Here is a 22,630-nt window from a genome sequence, read left to right on the forward strand (position 1 = left end):
GATAGAAAATGGATCATTTATTAAAATTATCTAAAATTAAATAAATAGGCTAATTAGCTGAGATCATTGACCATTGCTCATGTACTAGGCTGGTATACAGTGCTGTAGTACAGAAAAAAAAATCTAACTTAACTAATTTCTATCAGCGGTGGAAAAATTATTGATAGGATCAGATCGACTAGCTCGGTAGCGGAGCAATCCAACGACAAACTAGCACACACAAAAATAGATAAAAAAGAAACAGGAGGGAAAGAGTTGGACTGATTTGTGGACTTGGTCCAACATAAAAGTTTTACTTAGCAGTGTTCATACATACAAGAAATAATTGGGTAGCCTAGCTCACCACATAAGCATTGGAATTGTGGATTCGCTGGGTAATTTAAAAAAATAAATTACTGGCGTTTCGCGTTTAATTATATTATTTCTTACGGGAATGTAGGAAGAGGGCGCTTAAAATTTCAGTAGCGGAAGGTTAGAGCGACGGTTGGCTTACCGGGATTTTCGGCGATTTGATTCTTGATCGAGGTGAGATTCGCTTCCACTATCCATTTCGAGATATTAGCGGACGAATTCGGTGGCGGGATGGGTTTTTCCCGTACTGGTGCTTGGATTTCTTCTGCTTGCTGGGGTTTAATTGGATTAAGAATTGTGGAGTGGGATAAACTTGGGTTTTTATTGCATTTTATCGAGGAGTGCGTAATTCGGTGCAGATTTGGGATTTTAGGTAAAGATTGTTGTTTGGGGTTTGTGTTTATGGTGAAGTTGGAGCATCTTTTGAACTGTTTTCTGAATTCATAATTATGTGATAATGTAGTTTCTATGGTCGGTTATTAATTCTAGCGTCCAATTCTATTGCAAGATTGAGTTTTTCTTCTTTTTCATTCGCAATGGATTCAATCTTCATATGCTCAGATATGGGTTAAATTCTTTCTTTTTCTTTCCTTGTATTTTTTTGATTCATATTCTCTGGGATTTTCTTTTTGTTTGGTGTTGGTCTATAATATAAAAATTTCCAGAAAATTTTGATATCAAAGTTCGGACGCTTTATTACTTAATTCTGTTTATACGTTTAGTTTTCCCTATCCATTTATGTGGTTGTCAACTTTTTTAATCTATATTTACTTTTATTTACTTCTTAATCTTAATTTTACTTTTGTCAGTTTTTTATTCAGTTTGAAGTGCTGTTTGTAGTGTGATAAGGCAAATCAAGTGTTCACTGTAGCCCAAGAAAGATAGATGTTGATGTTGTGATTGAGATGGATCGGATAAGGAGCTGGTTGCAGAAATTCCAAAAACAAGGGGATAAGCTGAAGTTTCGGCCCATGAAAAATAAGGAGACAGATGATAGGAAAAATGGGCAGAAACCTCAAATTGATGATGCACCTTCAAACGCCACTCAGCAGAAGGTTGCTGCTGCAAAGCAGTACATCGAAAACCACTACAGGACCCAGATGAAGAGCTTGCAAGGACGGAAGGAGAGGTAAATATTCTATTTTTATTTTGCTTTCAAAATGTGTTCTTGGCAACAATAGTTCAACAATTACTAAATTGGAAAGGTTGAGAGCCGTCTGAGAAGTAAATTTGAACTACCCATCAAGTGATAGTAAATAAACTAACCTACTGTGAGGTGTCGACTAGATGGATCACTATATATGATTGGAACATTATGTGTTAGGCCTCATTTGGCAGAGCTTTTGGAGGGCCAGCATTTTAGATAGAATAAGGGTGTTTGGTAAAAAAATTGAAAATCATTTTAGTTTTGTCAGAAAACTAAAACTTCTTTTTGGAAGAAGCTATTTTGGAGCTTCTCCGAATCGGAAAACTATTTTGAATTCTTAATTTTTTTTGACCAAAATATCCATAATAAAATATAATAATTATAGAAAATAATAATAATATATAATGATAATAATTATAATTTTTTATATCTTTATTATTATATTATAACTATAAATATAATATTATAATAATAATATATTATACTATAAATATAATGTTATTATATTATACATTGTATATTACATTGATATATTATGTTATATAATATCAAATTATGTTACATTATTATGCTATAGTATACAATATTATATTACTATATTATAAAAATAATATATTACATTACAGTAATATTATACTATATTATATATTTATGTATTAATACATATTATGTTTTATTATGTTCTGTTAGATAATACTATGCAATGCCCTTTTTGGTCATTTTGTCATACCAAAAGTACTTTATCAATTTGTTTACCAGACACATATTAAAGTCTCATAGCACTTTAGAAATGTAGTTACCAACTAGCAAATAACCTTTTACAAAAGCTCTACTTCAAAAAGCTCTACTTCCGAAATCTCTACTGCCAACAACTCTGCCAAACGGGGCCTTAGATTATTGCATACTTTAATATGCATTGATCCCCCTAACACCAACCAAGCATATAACATGATGATGTTTGCTGAAATGCTGCATTTATTATCTTTCTACACATTATCACTGATTTCGTACAGGTTTCCTATGCATTTAATGTTGTTACAATCCTTCGCTACAAAAGAACTTTAGATCTATCTAGAATTAAATTTTGTCTGTAGCATCTCTATAAAGAGAGCAGTGTTGGACTGCTATCGTTCCCTCGAAATCATTCGTAGGATATTCCTTGGTTACGTTGAATGTCGGTTTAGATGTGCATATTTCTCAATTTTGCACTTGCAGAGAATGTGAAACCAATTACATATGGATTATTATCCACAACCCTATCGACTTGAGTACAGCGTGGGTCCATGATTGGATTTATAGTGGGAATAAGAATTTGATTTTTCATGTCATGATGTTAGATGCCAGCTAATCCCCACTAGTATTGTCTTAGAATGGGGACCAATAAATTCATAAATTGTGCAAATCTTATCTACGAACAGCGACATCAAAAAGGAGAAAATGTTTTATGTGGAAGAGAAATGACTGCTCCTTTTACAGGTTCTCTCCAGCACTAAAATGACTCTAACACAGACTAATTAGGTTTTAAGTCTAGGATATTTACCAAGCCTAACCTTCTCCTTCATGTCATGCTGATCAGAATCTTAAATTGCCAGATACCGCCTCTGTAAATTCTAGGTCTTGAGAGAAGTGGGTAGATCAAGCTGGAGGCAGATCAGGTTAAAATTTGCTGTATACGTCCCACCTGCATTGATTGGCTTGGTTTAGAGTTACTCTGGAGAACAGGCCATATTACCATGAAATGTACATATAACATTTAAAATGAATATATTGATATTTCAATTACTGCCTTTCGGGTTGCTTAAAAGTGAGCTTATTTTTTTAGTACAAACCTCCTTGTTCTTCCTTGTTTATGTTTTGTTTCTATTAAAATTATTGTTGATGTTAGGCGACAGATCTTGGAGAGGAAGCTTGCTGATGCTGATGTTTCTGAAGAGGAGCAAAACAACCTCATAAAGAACTTAGAGAGAAAAGAAACTGAATACATGCGCCTTCAAAGGTATAAAGTGGGAGTCGATGATTTTGAACTGCTGACAATTATCGGGAGGGGTGCATTTGGGGAGGTTGGTGTCCATTCCTGTTTTCTTCTTTTTTACATTGTAATTAAACAGAACTTTTAGCAACATGTTCCGAGTCTGACTTCATAATGCCCATTCTGTATATTGCATGTCATGAAGACTTGTAAAAGTACTCCAAAAGCTTTTACAATTTCCTTGTACTGAAACTCATGCTGGATTATCAAATTGTTTTCTGCCACTGGATGGCTTGATCTTCTGATGAGGGTTCTTATGTTGATACTTTTAATGAGCAAATCAAGGTTTAGATATGGTCGGCCAGCATGGAATCTAACCATCCCTGAGAATCAGGAAGGCGGGGGTTGGGGTGGGGGATGGGTGGAGTAATGGAATAGGGCATCTACTGTCCCAAGGTTTTGGTACACTAGGCATCCCACTCATGGACAAACCAGGACAGCTCTGTCCCTTGGTATTTAAAACCTTGGATCAAATCCTTAGATTTGTCCTATGTGAGTTTGTGTAATGACTTCTGCTTGACAATTTGCCATGATATTATAAATGCTTTCTTGATATATTCTTATACAAAGCTATCTAGTTTTCTTAGTCATCAGTTTTGCTCATTCACTTTGACATTAATATCATATTGTCTCTTTTCATAATGCTGATTTATTCTTCTCTTTCAATTTTCAATAGAGCTGGTACATTGTGCATAGAATACACATGAGTGACATGTCAGTCTTTGTACTCTGATGTGTGGACATTGCTTGCTATGATGGAATTGTGTTATTGTTTCAGTTTGGTGTTCTTGGAATACTGTACTACATTTTTTATTCCATGTTGCAGCAGCATTATTGCTTGTGTTTTATAGGATTATGTTTAATTTTTTGTTGATATTATTTTATTGTTTGGTTATTTTCAAGTATAAAATCATTTGCTGGTTTATGTTGGTTTTGAGAATATTGACTCAGCTGATTTATGGAATAAGTTGGACCTAGTTTGATTTTTTGTTTGTGTGTGCGCGCATGAGAGAGAGAGAGAAGCATTCGAACAATAACAAAAGTGGGATATGGATATGTGAATGAAATTCTTCATTCCTGGCAGGAATAATTGTGGGGTTGAGGGTATTTTTGTCTGTGCAAAAAGAGCAGGGAAAAAAAAGAGGGTCTTATTCCAGGTATAACACTATCCTTATCCTATTGGAATAGGCATGTTTGACCAGAATGGTATTTCCTCCCTTATTCTTTTTTCTATAAACCTGATAAGGCATATTCCAAGCGTCATTCGTGCTTTATTTCCAAACAAACACTGCCTAGAAGAGAATCACAAGGTGCAGTTCTCCTTGTGGACTATCCTTTGGTTCAGTCTGGACATTTTTTGACTCTCTTTTGTACTGATTCTGGAAATTTGTCTATGCAATTAAAAGGATATAAATTTTCAGGCTGAAGAAGTAAAACTGAATTTGTTTGTTTGTTTTTTTCAAGCTTATATGTTAAGTAGCTTCGACAAACTTTTCAACTTACTGACTTTTTGTTTATGCATTTGCCACTATGCAGGTGAGGCTTTGTAGAGAGAAGACCACCAGGCAAGTGTATGCAATGAAGATACTAAAAAAATCTGAAATGCTTCATAAAGACCAGGTATCATTACAAGCTCCTTATTCTTTTAGATATTGGTTATGTGGATAATGTGCTGTCTGCCTGCATCCTCACCCCGATACCCTCCCTCTCCTGCTTTTAGGTGGAGCATGTAAAAGCGGAAAGAAATCTTCTCGCAGAGGTTGATAGTCCTTGCATTGTCAAACTCTATTGCTCCTTTCAGGATCAAGAATTTTTATATCTTATCATGGAATACCTTCCTGGTGGAGACATGATGACTTTACTTATGCGCAAGGATATATTGACAGAAGATGAGGCCAGGTTTTATGTTGGGCAGACTGTGTTAGCTATAGAATCTATTCACAAACACAACTATATTCATAGGTACGTGTTTTGTATTTTATTTATTTATTTTCCCATTGATTGGTACATACAGGGCTTTATTGGCTTCTATGACATCATTTGTGTTAACTGAATATTTCTTACTGAATAGGGACATCAAACCTGACAATTTATTGCTAGATCGAAATGGCCATGTCAAACTATCAGATTTTGGGTTGTGTAAACCTTTAGACCGTACTAGTTTTCCTAATCTTAGTGATCCTGACTATATGATTGGGAAAAATATCAACCCTTTATTGGAAAGTGAGGAGCGGTTAAACTCCTACCCTGCACCCAGGCGTACACAACAGGAACAGCTACTACACTGGCAGAAGAATAGGCGAATGTTGGTAAGTCACGTGTCCTCTTGATATATCCTTGATTATCCTGTGTGCCACTCTGCATGTTTTTGGTTCTAAATGTTGAACTTCAGCATACATGCCAGGTAGGCCTTACAATTACGCAAAAACTACTAAAGAGCCTTACTTCTTTTGGAAGATGCCCTCTAGTACATGCCAAGGGAAATGATTTAACAGAATTTTGCTGCTGCTCTTTTGCATGTGACATATAATTTGTTTAATGTAACTTTCTAGCTTTGCTATTAAAAGTGACCTAGTCTGCAATTTGTGAAATATAGCACTCAATTTCCAGTGTGAGAGTCATGGCTTTGTATTTTAGAAGTAAAAGAAAGAAAATTGCATATTCGATTCATTGTATTTTATTCTTTTGAAGAATACTATTCTTTTGAAGGGTATGCATATTATCCTCACTTTCATGTTTTTCTGTTGTTAGTTATGCTTAGGTTGTAGTGGTACTTATAGGGTACATCTTGCTTCGTGTTTTGTCATATAAAGACAAATTTAATTGTGTTTCAATGTTCACTGACATGCTTTGTAAGTTCAGGCTTATTCAACTGTCGGTACCCCTGATTATATTGCTCCAGAAGTTTTACTGAAGAAAGGATATGGCATGGAGTGTGATTGGTAAAGTCTAAGGACTAATTTTCACTCAGCCCATTTCAATTTCCTGACTTTTGGAATTTTCAGGTGGTCACTTGGAGCAATCATGTATGAGATGCTTGTTGGTTACCCACCATTTTATTCTGAAAAGCAAATGTTGACCTGTAGGAAGGTATATAATTTGCAAATTATTTTTTTTTTGGGTTCTTCTAAAATATAGAATAGTTTTTCTGGTAAAAGAATATAGCATATTTAGGATTATTGATGTATGATGATTCTACAAGTTAATTTTATTTTCATCTCACTTATGAATATTTTTTTACATAATGTCATAGATTCTTGTTGTATTTAGTTGCATATAGTACGTAAGCTGCCATTCAGCATGTGGGAAATGTTATAAAGCTTGCGGTAATGAAATATGTCGGTTCTCCCAGATTAGTGGGTTAGGATATCTCAAGCATGGTCCTTCATGGCAGCTCTGCAAGGAGGCTGAGATTAGAGATGGATTTTAAAATAGGGAGTGACATGAGGACCGTTGCAAGCAATTGATGCAAGGGCTGGTGTTAGGTGAAGTGAGGAGACCTAAATAGATGAAGAGGACTTGAGGGAGGTTTAAAAATGTTGAGAAGGTATTGCTGTAAGGCATGGAGCAGTAATTGTCCGTAATATAATTTTCTGGCTTATGCCAGTTGTGGAGTGATTGATTATACCCCTATTTGATTTTGATGAGCTCAAAGCATTTGAGTATATTTCATGTTGTACTAATGAATTCAATCTAGTGTTTCAGACGAATATATGTGAATTTATGTTTAAGTGCGTCGAGCCTTGGTTCAAAGTAATTTGGCTAAGTGTTGAACTCAATTGAACCAAAGTCTGAAGCTCGAGTCGACTCCGGAAGATTGCGAGTCGACTCTAAGTGTTTCAGAGGTTCTGGCACAAGCTCGAGTCGACTCCGGTACACTACGAGTCGACTCCGACTGAGAACAGACAGAAGGACAGAAAGATGAATTTCAGACCCTGTCACCGAGTCGACTCCGAAGATTTCGAGTCGACTCCGATGCTTGCCGAGTCGACTCCCGACAGTTCCGAGTCGACTCCAAGGAGTAACAGACAGAAAGACAGAGCGATGGGTTTTAGACCTTGTTACCGAGTCAACTCCAGAAGGATGTGAGTCGACTCCGATGTTTGACAAGTCGACTTCTAATTATGCCCGAGTCGACTCTCAGAGGAAAGCAGACTGAAAGGCAGAGAACCAACCTCAGTAACCCTGTGAACGAGTCGACTCCAGGAATTCCAGAGTCGACCCCCAAGTCAGCCGAGTCGACCCCAACAGAGTGCGAGTCGACTCCGAGGCAGTACAAATCAACAGACAGAGAATCGGCTTTTCGGACTCTAAGAGCCGAGTCGACTCTAAGAGAACCCGAGTCGACTCGAGAGAGAAAAGTAGAGAAATGGATTTCTGGAACCCTAAGAACGAGCCGTCTCCAAAAGTGCCAAGTCATCTCCAGATATTGACGAGTCGACTCCAGGTTTGGTCCGAGTCGACTCCAGGACGGGACAGCACTTTAATTCAAATCCTGAACAGTGGGCGAGTCGTCTCCAGTGAAGCATGAGTCGACTCCAACAACAGCCGAGTTGACTCCAGATCGAGCAAGTCGACTCCAGATCGAGCGAGTCGACTCCGACCCCAACGGATACATTGTTAGGATGTGCAGATTGTACAGAACGGCTACAAATCAGTGTCTAACGGCTATTTTCTGTAGGAAACAGTTTAAATAGCCAGAGTAAACAGTAGTAGATAGGGATTGAGCTATTCCATTGTGGGCATTAAAGCTTTTCAACCACCAAGATCCTCTAGAGAGAAAATACAAGCAAAAGAAGGAAGAAGTGCATTCAACTCAACCTAACAAGTACTTCCTTCGCAATTAAGGCTCTACTACTATCATTCAATCTTCTGTGCATTCAAGAGGAGACTTAGAAATCGAGAAGCCCCTACTTTTCCTTCCGAAATCTGTTTGAGGGCTTCTAACCTTTCTTTATTAATATTGTTCACATTTGCTTTATAGAAGCTTTCCTTGTGATTTTTCCAAACTATTTTTCTTACTTGATTCAATCAGGGGATTGAATAAAGGGTGGTAAGATTTGTTGGTGAGCCAAAGTTAAAACCAACGGTGTAAGGGTTTGATTGTGATCCCGGAAAAATAATTGGGTGGTTCTAGTCGGTGAGCCTGTGAAAACTGACCGAGTTCGTTGTGATCTCGCGAAAACAACAAGTTGGGTTGTGAACTTGTAAAACAACCGGCTGTAATCCTAGGGATTATAGTGAACTCCCAAGTGCGGCTTGGGGAGTGGACGTAGGAGCAAGAGTTGCCTCCGAACCACTATAAAGTCTCTTGTGTTTGTATTGATTAATTGTCTCTTTCACTCTCTCCATTCACTACATCTAGTAATCTATTTAACCTGCTTGCAATAGATTTAATTAATTATTTATTAAGTTTTAATTTGTCAATAATTAATTAAAACCCAATTCACCCCCTTCCCCCCCTCTTGGGTTGTCTCCTTGGGCAACACCAGTGCCTTTCTTTCTTTATCAATTTTTTTGCATTTTTCCTTTTTTTTTTAGAGGGAGGGGTCTGAATGAGGGATCAATTATTTTAAATTTAATGGAACAACTTTTAACGTAAATTTGACTGACCTGCATGTTTGAAGAATATTAATCTGCAATCAAATGATTTACTATCAGTATATAGAGATGAGGTTGCATGTTTTTGTGTGGATGCTTACACAGCTTATGTTTTGCAGATTGTGAACTGGAAAACTCACTTAAAATTTCCTGAAGAGGCAAAGCTTTCACCAGAAGCTAAAGATCTCATCTGCAAACTGCTGTGCAATGTAGAGCAGAGACTTGGAACAAGAGGAGCCCATGAAATAAAGGTCTTGTTCTAGTTGAGATGTTATCTATTTTGTTTTCCTGTAATCTGTCAGGTGGAATATTGATATTGATACCCTGGCAACTTTAGGCGCATCCATGGTTTAAAGGCATTCAGTGGGACAGATTATATCAGATGGAGGCTGCTTTTGTACCTGAGGTTATTGATGAGTTGGATACTCATAACTTTGAGAAGTTTGAGGAGGTAAGACATTCTGATTCTGGCTGAGTCAACTTTTTTGTTATGCCATGTATCACCAACCATGCAAGAACAAATCTACACGGGAAAATTGAAGTGCCTCCTAACATATCATTTGAGTTGGGAATGCTCTCTCTACTATACCTTGGGAATCTTATATTCAATATGTTTATACTTTGCCTCAAATTTTGACTAGGATGATATTTTTTTCCTATGTTATATTATTTTGATTTGTTTCCTTTTTGTAGTAACTCTTGCTTTTAGTTTGATGTTTGACCACTGCTGCCATGGTAGAGTTTCTTCTTCTTTTCTATAACTAAAAGGGAGAGATGTTTGATCTCTTTCAACCTCATTTGTCTTTGGATTCTAAAGATACACATATAATTTTTAAACCTTATCAGTTATGCAGCATACTATCACAGACTGATATTGATTCATGTTTAAGTTATGCATAAGTGATAACATTTGTCTGAAGGACCTTTGAATGATGAAACAATAGTAGCTTGTAATATTCGTATGGTTTACCAATTTCACCACATATTGTCCTCTAGAACAAAAAAGAAAGAAAAACTTCAGAATTAGGAGTTTCATTTGCCATTCTTTGCATTTAAATATGAGCAACATATGTTGGGCTGCTTCAGTTCTTTAGCAGTCATCTCACTATCTAGATTCTCAATGGTTGCCTGCTTCCTAATTGTTCAAATGCATATGGCTTCAAACCATTTCATATATTGTGGATGCAATTAAGAAGATTTATGATGGAGCATATTGCTCATATTTATTCCTTCCATCCATTTTTTGTTTCTTAAGCATTTAAGAATTTAACTGCGTACCTTCAAGGACAGTATATGTGAGTTTTGCACTTGAACAGTATTAATTAAAAATTATACTGATGCAGTCTGCAATTCCGATTCAAACTTCATCGAAGTCTGGTCCTTGGAGAAAGGTATAGTTGGATTCTTCATCCTTACCGTCAGTCTATTTTTCTGATTAATCTGATACCAGTTTTCTATTTAAACACTGGTTCGGCAATTATTTGTGAGCAACATCATGAGATTATATTCATGAAAACTGATTGTTTGTAGATTTTCTTCTAGCAGGCCTGGTCATCTTTAATTGACCAGAATATGCTTAGCATGATTGTCACTTGGTTTAATTGATAATTCTTACTATGTTAGGCAGCTTATTGCTGCAGGCAGTGACACTATCTTTGCATTTTTAAAGTCGTTTATCTTTAGTATCACCAATTCCTTAGATGATCCATTTGAGAGTCAGCAGTATGGCATATTCTGCCTTTTGATACTATTAAGAAAATTCAATGCTCTTTTATCCCATTTCTTTGAGAAAATTGAATGATCTTAGATGTCTGAGCTCATTGAATTCTCTCTTTAACATGTACAAGGTTGTCATTTAGTAATGATCATAATTGCATCAAGAGTGCAATTTAATATGTTATGTTTCAAAAGTTGCTATGGGACGTTCCTTAAGTTCTTAAGTATGCAAACAACATAGTGAGATGTTTATGACAATCAAGGTAAGTTGTAGCCTCATTTTGCCTTTACCTTTTTTTCTCTTGATATAAAGAATCATTTGGCTGTGTATTGCTATGCATCTTAGAGTGAATTGTATTCTTTAAGTTTTCGGTTCAAATTAGTATAATCATGAAATATTTGTTTGTCATAAGATTCAATTTTAAATCATACGATTCAAATAACTTTTACAGAAAATGCAGAGAAGTTTGGGTATCTGTAAATCATCTACTTTTTAAACAACTTCTGCTTAAGAATAAAAACTTGTTTTTTTGAAGGATTTTAAATATGAATATGCTGATCTTGACTCTGAGTCATTTCAGGTTTGCCATTATCAAACAAAAAATGTGAAATTAGCATATACCATTCAATAATAACAAGAACTACTATCAATAAACTTTTTGTTATGAAAAGTTAAGGTCAGGTCAGAGATGAGCTTATCTCAAGAAGAGTCACAAAATGCATGAGCGCATGTACGTATATATATATATATGTGTGTATTGTTCTTTTCCTTTTTTTTCAAATTTTAAGACAAACAAGCTTTGTTGCAATATTTGTTGAGGAAGCTGTTATGGCCTTCCTTAACAACTGAACCTGCTTGTACTATTTGTGGAAAGACATTATGTATTATCTATTCACCATGCTCTATGAACTGATAAAGAAGTCCCTTGTACAGAAATAATTTCTTTAACAAAATTTTTCTGCTCATATATGACTGTATATTTGTTTCATCAAATCGACATATATTGGCTCAGGCTGCTAGTATGGATAGTTCTGAGCTCTTAATTCAATTCAATGATACTTCATAGTAATCCAAATTTGTTATTTAGTTATCCAACTGCAATAAATAATTACTTTGTATAATTTGCAGAAGCTTTCATCCAAAGATGTGAACTTTGTGGGTTATACTTACAAGAACTTTGAAATTGTTAATGACCACGATGCACCAGGCATTGGTAGTCCCTCATCCTCTTCTCCCATTGTCATTTGTATGCCCACGCACAAACACACACACATGTACGCTAGTTCCAAGCTTTCAACAATTACTTCTCAATCTTATCACTGCAGTGGGTGAACCTTGCATAAAAGACCTACTCGATTATTGATTTTGCAGAAAAAGTCAGATTTTTTTTTTGTGGAATGATGATATACAGTTAGGTGTTCCTGGACAATTTTGCCCTTAGTCCTAAGTATGACTAGGCAGTACACACATTTATTGAATGTCTGATACACATTTATTGAATGTTTCATCCACATTTTGGATATCTGACACACGTTTATTTGGACTATTTCCTAGACCTAGGGAAAAAATTGTCCACGGACACCTAAATGTGTATCATTTTGCAGAAAAAATCCAACCTTCTCTTGCAAAATTGATAATTAAATAGATTTTTATTGCAAAATCTACTTGCCTTGGCATTTTCACATACAACATTGTATGTGTGCAGTGGAGCTGAAGAAAAAGAACAAGCCAAAGAGGCCATCAATCAAGACCTTGTTTGGTAGTGATCTACGACCATTCAAATTGGTGCAGTTCATATCCATTAATTTGCATTATGAGACCTATTTTGTTGCATCTTGCAGACACAACATCTACAACAGGCCAGCCTGTTCTGGGAAGCTTTCTCAACCTTCTGCCTCCACAATTGGAGGTCTCTGAAAGCCCTGAACCCCCGCCTAACTCCAATAGATCCTGATCATATTAACCTCGATCTCAACCTAGATAACAAATGGAGCTTCACAAGTAACCGTTCATAGATGAAGCAAACTAAAAATCGAAAAGGTTTCCTTACAAACTGTTACATTCTGTTATTTTCTTCACTGAGTTTATCTCAAATATCAGACCATCCACCCCTCTCCCACCACCCCACACAAAAGCTGGGTGAAGAGGTATGGGCTTTTGGTCCTCTGCTGTAAAGCTCTGCTTGCTACTTCCAAGATTTTGGATTCTGATTTTCTAATCCTCATACAGACATGAAGCAATGTCAGTTCCTTTATTCTAAAGCATTACAAATGAAACAAAGTTGTGTATATATTGCGGCATTCATGCTTGTAAATCCCAGTAGTAGGTCATAACGCTGTGAACTTTTCACATACAGAATGTGTAGCTTTTTGTTTGGTCATCTCTTTCATTTTTAGAAAGTGGTTTGTTAATTTGATTTCATGCTCTCTTAAAAGCATTGCATATTCAGACAATGAATTGATTTCCCTGACCAAGTGTGCTGAAGTGGAATTTTTGGCCTTTTCTTTGTTTTGGGGAGGTGGGGCCTGGGAGAGGATGTTATGGTCTATCATTATGCAAACCATTGTTCATGATCCATACCATGAAGAAAATAGAAAAGAAATCAAAGATTTTGATTTAGTTAATTTCTAGAGTGAAGAACTTCTGTCACATGTTTTGAATTTTTTATATTGGATGCTTTTAAATAAGCAATTACGATTCTTTATGTGGAGAGCTTGGGCTTCAAAATTTAAAAATTATAGATGTGGATGCTGCTATAAGCTACACAGCATGACATGTTGCCAATTATCTCCATGCCACTCATTCTCATGTTAATGCAATTCTTTTTATCAATCTGTTCATCTTCATGTCATGTTACCTAGATTCACCCCTTCTTTTGTGCGGCCGTAAGTTCATCTTATTCATTTTCCTACTTCATCTCATTTGGTTGCGCATGACCATATCATCTCTGCAAGATCTACATTGCGTCGATAAGTGATCAGGAACCACCTTATTTATATCAAGATAATTTTATTGATCCATCGATGCGGGATTACATGTGCATGTATAGCTAAACCTTCTTCAAGCAAGAGCCAATGATCCCTTTATTTATATGAGACATACGATAACTTGCTGGCTTCTCGCCAACTCCCCAGTTCACTTAATCCTGCAAGACGGAAAGAAACACATACAAATTATCCTAACTAAAAAAAAAAAAAAAAAAACTAAATAGTTACCACAAAAACTTTTGAAGACAATTAAATGATGAAACAAATAACTAAGGGGGACACCTTAAATTTGTAAGACCCTATTCTGTCCAAAACTACTCTGCTACCCTTTAGGAGGCACTTTTTTTTTATGCAAATTGATAACAATTACTATATGTATAAAGCATCAAAAACATCAAGTGATTCAAGACCTGCCAAACTTTTCTCTACCTCACTTCTTGGATTGTGCTGCATATTTTTTGTCACTTAGGCTCCATTTGAAAATTTGGAATTGGGGAGAAAGAAATGGAATGAAAGAAAAAGTTACAAAGTTCGGTGTTTGGGAGTTTTTTAGTAGAGGGAAAAGAAAAGAAAATGAGGGAATAGGAGGGAATAGAAGGAAAAATTTTAGGTTCCAATTCTCTCATTTGGAGAAAGAATTTGGAACTTAATAATTTTTATATAATACCTATTTTACTCTTAAATTAAAAAAGTACCAAATTAAAAGGATAAATATATTATAGGGTATTTTAGTAAAAGTGTTAAAAATGTATGCTTTTTTTGCTTTTATCTCCAAACTCCCAAATAAGAGGAAGGAAATTACTTTTTTTTTCCTCCTAAAACTCCCAAACAAAAAGAGAGGAAAGTGTATTCTATTTCTTTTTCTTTTTCCTTCTCATTAAAGTTTTTCTTTCTCTTCTTTTCTCCTCTCCTGAAAAACTCCCAAACGGAGGGTTAAGTTCTTTCTTGCATCATAAACTTTGCCACATATGATAAAGATGGTTTATTGGCACAGGTTGGAAGAAAAATGAAATAAGCCATCAAGGATGGTTGTCTTCACTTGCCAAGGACTTTCTACTAAGAACTAGAATATATATGAAAGTTGCACTTTGTGCTAAAAGTAATCATCAAACTCTAGCTCCTGGCTCTTGCACTCACCTGTCACAGTTGGTGTTGCGGGAAACTGGAAAGCCAACTCTGATGTTACAAGCTGCGGGGATCTTGCTGAGGAACCTGTCTTGCACCCCGGGGAATCTCTTCACTCCGTTCTCCAAGCAATGGCAAGTGGTCCTCCGGTCGGCGACCGTGACGGCCTGATGTGCGAGCTGCTGCAGCCCGGCGCAGCACGCCGCGGGAGGCCTCGGGACCTTGCCTGTCGCAAAGCTCAGGCATGGTGCTGCCTTGGCAGCAACAACAGCACAGTTCACGGCGGCGGCAGCCTCCCTCGGGAGGAGGAGGAGGAGGAGGAGGGAGGAGAGGAGGAGGAGGGAGCACAAGGTGGTGGCCTTCATCACGAATGCTGTCAGTGTAACCGGACTTTGTTATAAGACAAGACAACGCTGTTGTGATGGCTTGGGTCAAGTGGTGCGATGGAGTGGGCTTTATATAGAGGGGAGTTATGGCCTTTGGGCTTTTTCAGCTACTGGGAAGATTGAGCTTTCCAATAAATCTTAGCCGGGGTGGGAGATCAAGCCTCGTCCGTTCAGATGGCATTGGGAAAGACGAATGGATATGCTGAGAGACGTTAGGAGGGAATTCACTCAATTCAGGGAAGCCAAGCCTTGGCATTGGGAAAGGTGAATAGTTAATGCCAACACCAGGCGCAATATAGCAAATTTGTGCTTGATAATGCTATCATGTACCCATTCGATCCCAAAATGTTTGATACATTTGAAGTACCAATTCTGATTGAATGGTAAAATACTGCCATTTTAGGCAAGGGACTAGAGTTCGGTTATACAGGGCATTGGCCCTTACGTTGTCTCTCGATTATACTAAGCTATAGTTTTTGGTCTAATGAGAGCCTCGATTCCAGCCTATATGAGATATGGTGGGTATCCTTTAGTTTCAAAATAATAATTTTAAAAAAAAATAATATAACTAAAAATGATTGGATAACTTAGAAATCATGCTAAATATAGCATTACTCTTCTTGAGTGCAGGTTCTGTGATATCCTTTGTGCTGCTTCTTTTAAATCTATATAGTGTGCTCAAGCAGTGAAAAATCTATACATTGTGGAAGCAATCATAAACTGTAGGAACTAGGTATATTACACCTACATCGATAAATAATACAAAAGCGAAGCTTAAAAATTATAGATCAATTACGATGACTAGTAAAGAAAATTTTAAGTTGGAACAATTCACTTACCGCTAGATATATATAGATTAGCTAAATATTGATTCATGAAGGGGAAGAAAATTTATACACATTCTACATAATGCATTACCAAATTAAGTTGAAATTGTTTGAAAGAAAAAAATCCAGAAAGAATATTAAGACCATATATAGCAAAACTGCATTATATATTTTTTTAACTTTGCAATTCTCAAAAAATAAAAGAAAAAAGAAAAGAAAAGTTGCATATGCACCATCAGATATTTTATTACTAGATGAGAGATAATTCATTCTATTGAGCACAATTCGATGATGCCTCTATCCATTCCATAACTACAACAAACTTAATAATGCCAACCAAGATCTATTTTGAACTAAATCAATGCTAGCTTACATTTATGCATTGAATCTCCCATTATCTCGCCTCCATTGATCTTAGAGATGCTTGTAGCTCGTCCAACACCTGACCCTAACGTTTAGAACCTTCCCTAATGACTGTATTGCTTGTCCAAAGAGAATGTAACATATTTTCCCACATGCTCGATGCCACAGCTTATAACTTGCCTCTCATTCTCTTTAGAAGAACAGTGCTGTTTTGTTTAATTCGGGCTCATGGTGTTGTAATATTATCCTTTCTTCCTTTTTATGTTGATGGGGATTTGATCTTTCGTTTGTCCAGGGCCTATGCTTTTATGAGCTAATGTAGTCCGGTAGCTCTTTGAGCTCCTCTTTTTATTTCTGTACAAAGGGAGGATTTTCTTTCATTTTCATCATTTTTATCTCCATAAAATGATCTATAAAATGAAGAGGTGGCTAGACCATTGTTTTATTAAAAAAGAAAGAGAAAAAAAATAAGTGAATGTCAAGTAACCTTACCTCCTCTTATATGTTTATTTTGGAAATAATAGTTGTTCCTTGAATATGAAAGGAAACCATTGCTTCCCTGTTTTAAAAGTTTCTTTTCGAGTATTACAAAGATGATAACTGTCCACTAAGAAGATATCTATACTGTAAAAACTTTGCATTAATGGTTCATTGGCTTGATCTTATTTTTTGATAAGAACTTTTTAAACTCATGCAAAAATTTAAAATTCAGGAATATTTGCACAATATGGAGATGAGTATATGCATTCTAATTTTTTCTAGGATGAATCCAAATTCTATTTAAACCAATCTAAAGAAAATACATCCGTGTGCTCCAGCAAAAAAAAAAAAAAAAACAGAAAATTTTGGCTGTCATCAATAATTATGGATATGAAATTATATGTGTGAATGGACGAGTTTCCATTTATGGTTGTAACATTGGGTCAAACTCCTAGACAAGAAGAATAGCTAATTTTGGCTATAGCTGATTTTTCCCCCTTTTTCTATAATTAGTCAAATAAAAAAATTAAAAAATACCATTTTTTTAAATTTTGGTTTCCTCTTGAAGCATTATTTTATTCCAGTTTTAGTCCACGCATCTAAACAAGTCTTTATTTTGCATGCTCAACTTCTCTAGCATGCTTCAATCCAAAAAATTATATTTGATAAAACAATAACCATCTATTGAATGCATTTCTTGAACTAATCACTTTCGTCAAAAGCAGCATTTCCCTCGATTGCCCCCACATTCATGATGAGGCAAATCCCATTGAATCAACTTCAACTTAAGATATCTTGGTACCGGGCTCTTCATCAGACATTTGATACATTCCCAAGATAAGAGGCTTCGTGAGCTATTGAAAGTTGCTAAACTTATTCTGTTGACTCGACTTCGAGCGTCTTTGCAATGATCAAAGGCAGCTCCAAACTTGATTACCTAGATTAGTATACCATACTGCACCATCTACAGCTACATGGGAATCTTCAAGTACTCCCACAGGAACATCAGAACTAGTTAACACCATTGGATGATTACCACACTGGGTCGAGAAAGGACCTGCATGGATTTGGTTGGAAGCTAAGAGCATTTCATTCATCTTAATTATGAAATATCGGTCACTAAATATCGAAGACACATTTGTGAGTAGGAAAACATGTATCAGTATGTCATACAGAAGGAAAGAGGTTTGCATCCTTTATAAACATAGTAACTGAATAATAAAACACTAAAGATTAAGCACACTGGGTCTTGGTTGGGTGCATTCCTGTGAAGCAAGGAGGAGGAACTTATCCAGCTTAATAAATCAAGGAGAAGGGAGGATGAAAGGATATATAGACAGAAAATAATGGCAGCACAAAAGGCAAAAGGATCTGGGAAAAACAGGCTTACTTTTATAGCATAACCTTCGAGATTAATGCAATATGGTGTTTATTTGGAGCAAACCAGATATAGGAAATCCAAAGATATCACCTGTAACCAGAGCTCAAATTATAAAGAGCACAACCAACAATTGAGAAAATCATTAGAAAAAGATTGCAAAATGCATCTTTAGATATGCATTTAATTTGGCAAATCAACATATGGTAAATAAAAAAAATGTGGTCGCCCGACCAATATGAACTTTTCATTGGCCATTCTATCAATCACTCCCATCAGCTGACAGCAATAGAAGTCATGGAACGAGGGAACAGTAATAGTCCATCTTCTAGAACATGCAAGGATCCCATTCCAAGTGCCCACCTGAGGAACAAATCCTTGTACCACTTGCATCAGTACCATACCAATATCGTCATTTAAAAGGTTCTCAACAATGGCCATCAATGGTCAGCTTGTATGACAGAAAACCTAGGCCTTCAGAGATCATGTCCATGAAATGTTTAGCCTCCACAAATTCATTAGTGCCAAGCAAACCACAAAGAAGTGTTTGATTAGTTCCTGAATTTGGATAGTACCCCTTTAGCTTCATTATCTTTAGAAATTCCATGCCCTCAGCTGCTCATCCTTGTCTGCAACAACCAGAAATCAGTACATTGAAGGTTATTGTATCAGGATAGTGAACTTCTTTCTCCATCCTCTCACAGAGTTCAAATGCTTCAGTTTAGTCACTCTATCATGCTTACAAAAAGAATGCCTTAGTGTTGAATAAGTTGTAGCATTGGGCCAGCATCCCTGCTTTGGAATTTCATGAAACAAGAAAAAGGCACATCCAACTTATCACACTGATACAAACCCTTAATGAGAATGTTAAAGCAGCAGGTGTCAAGGCCAACTCCCAATCAGGGAGCACTCAAGCATACCTCGTGGATAACTTCAAACTGCCCAGTATAAACAAGCATGTTGAGCGCATAATTGAAATTCTTAACTGTAGGCCAACAACGAAAATCTGGTATTCTGAGGAGCATCTTGATGGCTTGTTCAGCATGTCACTTACTAAAGGAGAAACCCAGCCCTAGCCAAACTTTACCCAAAAGGTTGCACATGGAAGGGGCGCCCTTGCAAGCCCTTGCTTTATCCTTACTATAATTAATTTATGATGGCTCAAAAAGAGAAAGAAGGTGAATACTAACAAAAGCAGAAGAACAATAAGAAACTAGAAAAAAGATAGCCAAATCTAGTGTTGGAGTATTAAAATATTGATAAAAAACATATCTAAACCGAGCGCAAACTTTTCCAGAGGGACAAGATACACATTACTGCAGTAGAAAAGAAAAAAAAAATTGGGAAGCGACTTCATCATCCATTTTACTTGGTAAAGTCATAACTCGGACTTCGACGAATACTAACCATACAGTTCATGACACTTGCAACCAGGATATGCAGGACATAATTTCTAGATGGAACAATACACTAGGAAAGCAACACAACGGTCAAGAAGAGAAAAGAAAAGCAGCTTAGATATGACGATAAGGTTGTTGACGTCCATGCATTTTCACCAAAGCAACAGGAGCATCCAAATATAAAGACAACAAATAATGGCAGCACATAAGGCAAAAGGAGTCTGGAAAAAACTGACTTGCTTTAATAGTACAACCTACTAGATTAATGCCATATGGTGTCAATTTAGAGGAAACCACAGATGGAAATCCCAAAGATATCACCTGTAACTAGAGGTCAAACTATAAAACGTACTACCAACAATAGAGAAACTCAGTATTAAAATGCACTTTTAAATATACTTTAAATTTTGCAAATCAACATATTAGAAAATACAGGCTTTTATATGCTCACGCGATCAATGAATTTTATGTTGGCCATTCTATCAATTTGTTCCATCAGCTGACAGCAATAGAAATTATTACAATGAGGGAACAACAATGATTAATCTTCTAGAACATGCATTCAAGGATCCTTTTCCAAGTACCCATCCGAGGAACAAATCCTTGTTGTACCATTTGTTTCAATACTACAACAGCATCATTTAAAAGGTTCTCACTACAAAGACCATCAATAGTCATCTTGTACGACAAAAAACTAGGCCTCCTCCCTTCAGAGACCATCATGTCCATAAAATGTTTAGCCTGCACAAATTTGTTAGTGCTAAGCAAGCCATAAATAAGTGCTTGATCAGTTCCTGAATTTGGATAGCACCCCTTTAGTTTCATTGTCTTTAGAAGTTCCATCCCCTCTGCCACTCGCCCTTGTTTGCAAAGACCAGAAATCAATATATTGAAGGATATCGTATCAGGATGACAACCTTCTCTCTCCATTCTCTCACATATCTCAAATGCTTCACTTACTCTGTCATGCTTACAAAGAGCATGCATTAGCGTTGAATAAGTTGTGACGTTGGGCTTACATCCCTGTTTTGGAATTTCATGTAACAAGGAAAAGGCAGCATCCAATTTACCACACTGACACAAGCCCTTGATGAGAATGTTAAAGCAGCAGGTGTCAAGACTAACTCCCAACCTGGGGGCACTCAAGTATACCTCATGGATGATGTCAAACTGCCGAGTACACACAAGCATGTTGAGCACATAATTGAAAGTCTTAGTTGTTGGCCAACAATGAAAATCTGGCATCCTAAGGAGTGTCCTAATGGCTTGTTCAGGATGATTCGCAACATTGCCATATATTTTTATCAAGTTATGAAAGAATTCATCAGAAAGTCCGCACTTTTCAAGTCTTGACCTCTCCAAGAGATCCTCAATAACACCAAATTTCCGTGCACAAGCAAGCTTCTCAACTATTAAACTGTAAAGAGCCTCACTAGGCTTATAATCCATACGACTAGAGGCCTTCTCCAATGCACCAATAATCAGCTCTGGATCTCTGACATTCTTAAATATTTTCAGGATTTCATTTGGTGCAAGCCAATCCTTATGGTCCAATCTTCTCAACCAAAAATCATCACTATACTGTGCATACCCAAATCTTGACAAAGAAGCTACTGAATATTTAGAGATTCTGATAATTCCCACATCAACATGTATAAAATTGAAGATAGCTCGAGGAACCAATTTCTTATAAACAGCCATAGGTGCTTTAACCGTTCCTGCATTGACAAGTCTATGCACATTAGCAATGCTCAAAATTTTTTCACAGCAAAATTTTATGTAAGCAGAAACAGGGATATGCAATTTGAAAATTTATTAATCCTGCAACTGCATAGTCACCAATGGGGGTGGAAGCAATCAACAAAGTTCTGCAAATGACAAGCAAAGCTAATGAGACACAAAGCAAAGACATGGTAGCTAATTCCCTTACTTTTCCCTAATCTTGACAAGGTTCCAACTTGACGGCCATCTCATGGGTATTTCAAATTTCAACACCATCAGAATACTGCCTCAATTCATCAGGGTTATCCAAATTTCAACTAAAGAGACAAATTGACAAACACGAATCAGTAAGTTAACAATAACAATAAACCAAGAAGATTTTGAAGGCTTTATGACTTAGCTTTAACCTTTATAAAACCATTTAAGATGAAATAAAAGAATAAGCAAATATAATAAGAAAGAATCCATGAAATTTAGCAGAAAATCCATTGAAAATGCTTGCTTTGAAGACTCGTGAAGTAGTTATTTATGTGGAGAGAAAGAGAGAAAAGAGGGATCAGGGAAGGAGAGCGGCAGACGGCAGCAAAAGAGCGGCCGAAGTGAGAAGCTGCGGTGGTTCAGAGACAATTCAAGTCTAACAATCGCCATATAATAGAAGAAAACTTTGCTATGCAACTAAAACTGAGAAAACAAGGCATAAATAATGACATTCAATGGAAGGAAAACGCCCAATTCAAGCACACAACTGGCAGAACATATTCAGTTCATTGGATTAAAAGATAGAAGAACACTCAAGATCAACGAACAGGATTATATAAACTTAGATACCGCCAAAGGTCACCAAAATCCACCAAAAAGTCGAATTTGAAGCATAGAAAGCGAAAGTTTCGTACTTTGCCTTCAAAACAGTGCTACGGTGTCGTGAATCCGTGGAGAAACAAGCCGAAAACCGAACCGATCGGAGACCTACGAATGCTCTCTTCAGAAGGGGGATGCCAGCCAGAGAGAAAGAAGATGGAGGTGAGAACGGTAGGAATCAGCAGAGAAGGGAGGCTTCCACCATTGCTGCTTAAGCCGCAGCAACTCCGTGGTAAGACCGAGGCTCCCCCACGCCACG

The 22,630-nt window shown here is 36.6% G+C and overlaps 3 protein-coding genes across 5 annotated transcripts; 1 reads left to right on the forward strand and 2 right to left on the reverse strand.

Annotated features, from left to right (window-relative positions):
- The first annotated feature begins 99 nt into the window (after positions 1 to 99).
- Positions 100 to 13,266, forward strand: LOC103720548 (serine/threonine-protein kinase tricornered-like). Of its 2 annotated transcripts, XM_008810305.4 has the most exons (14): positions 100 to 525; positions 1,192 to 1,480; positions 3,384 to 3,558; positions 5,064 to 5,147; positions 5,248 to 5,489; positions 5,599 to 5,836; positions 6,390 to 6,469; positions 6,533 to 6,617; positions 9,248 to 9,379; positions 9,466 to 9,579; positions 10,472 to 10,519; positions 11,974 to 12,058; positions 12,551 to 12,604; positions 12,687 to 13,266. In XM_008810305.4, the coding sequence occupies exons 2-14, from the start codon at positions 1,257 to 1,259 to the stop codon at positions 12,797 to 12,799; spliced, it is 1,674 nt and encodes a 557-aa protein (XP_008808527.1). In that variant the 5' UTR covers positions 100 to 525; positions 1,192 to 1,256; the 3' UTR covers positions 12,800 to 13,266. The 2 variants fall into 2 exon arrangements, with proteins under 2 accessions (XP_008808527.1, XP_008808525.1); XM_008810303.4 differs by lacking the exon at positions 100 to 525 and having other exon boundaries at positions 1,148 to 1,480.
- A 363-nt stretch (positions 13,267 to 13,629) lies between these two features.
- On the reverse strand, positions 13,630 to 15,779 carry LOC120105233 (non-specific lipid-transfer protein C, cotyledon-specific isoform-like). Its single transcript, XM_039117516.1, has 2 exons — positions 14,970 to 15,779; positions 13,630 to 13,990 (listed from the first exon to the last, which is right to left on the reverse strand). The coding sequence occupies exons 1-2, from the start codon at positions 15,320 to 15,322 to the stop codon at positions 13,981 to 13,983; spliced, it is 363 nt and encodes a 120-aa protein (XP_038973444.1). The 5' UTR covers positions 15,323 to 15,779; the 3' UTR covers positions 13,630 to 13,980.
- A 4,394-nt stretch (positions 15,780 to 20,173) lies between these two features.
- On the reverse strand, positions 20,174 to 22,621 carry LOC103720547 (pentatricopeptide repeat-containing protein At3g14580, mitochondrial). 2 transcript variants are annotated; one of them, XM_008810300.4, is made up of 3 exons: positions 22,407 to 22,621; positions 21,722 to 21,830; positions 20,174 to 21,509 (listed from the first exon to the last, which is right to left on the reverse strand). In XM_008810300.4, exon 3 carries the CDS (start codon positions 21,490 to 21,492, stop codon positions 20,341 to 20,343), a length of 1,152 nt encoding a protein of 383 aa, XP_008808522.2. In that variant the 5' UTR covers positions 21,493 to 21,509; positions 21,722 to 21,830; positions 22,407 to 22,621; the 3' UTR covers positions 20,174 to 20,340. The 2 variants fall into 2 exon arrangements, with proteins under 2 accessions (XP_008808522.2, XP_008808523.2); XM_008810301.4 differs by lacking the exon at positions 21,722 to 21,830.
- Positions 22,622 to 22,630: the final 9 nt, after the last annotated feature.

Source organism: Phoenix dactylifera, unplaced genomic scaffold (assembly GCF_009389715.1).
Source record: "Phoenix dactylifera cultivar Barhee BC4 unplaced genomic scaffold, palm_55x_up_171113_PBpolish2nd_filt_p 000240F, whole genome shotgun sequence".
Lineage (NCBI taxonomy): Eukaryota > Viridiplantae > Streptophyta > Magnoliopsida > Arecales > Arecaceae > Phoenix > Phoenix dactylifera.

Coding starts and splice junctions, on each gene's coding strand:
- LOC120105233 (XM_039117516.1), bottom strand. CDS start 15,322: ATGAAGGCCACCACCTTGTGCTCCCTCCTCCTCCTCTCCTCCCTCCTC.
- LOC103720547 (XM_008810301.4), bottom strand. CDS start 21,492: ATGGCTGTTTATAAGAAATTGGTTCCTCGAGCTATCTTCAATTTTATA.
- LOC103720548 (XM_008810305.4), top strand. CDS start 1,257: ATGGATCGGATAAGGAGCTGGTTGCAGAAATTCCAAAAACAAGGGGAT. Junction 1,481..3,383: donor TTGCAAGGACGGAAGGAGAG/GTAAATATTCTA, acceptor TGTTGATGTTAG/GCGACAGATCTTGGAGAGGA. Junction 5,490..5,598: donor AAACACAACTATATTCATAG/GTACGTGTTTTG, acceptor CTTACTGAATAG/GGACATCAAACCTGACAATT.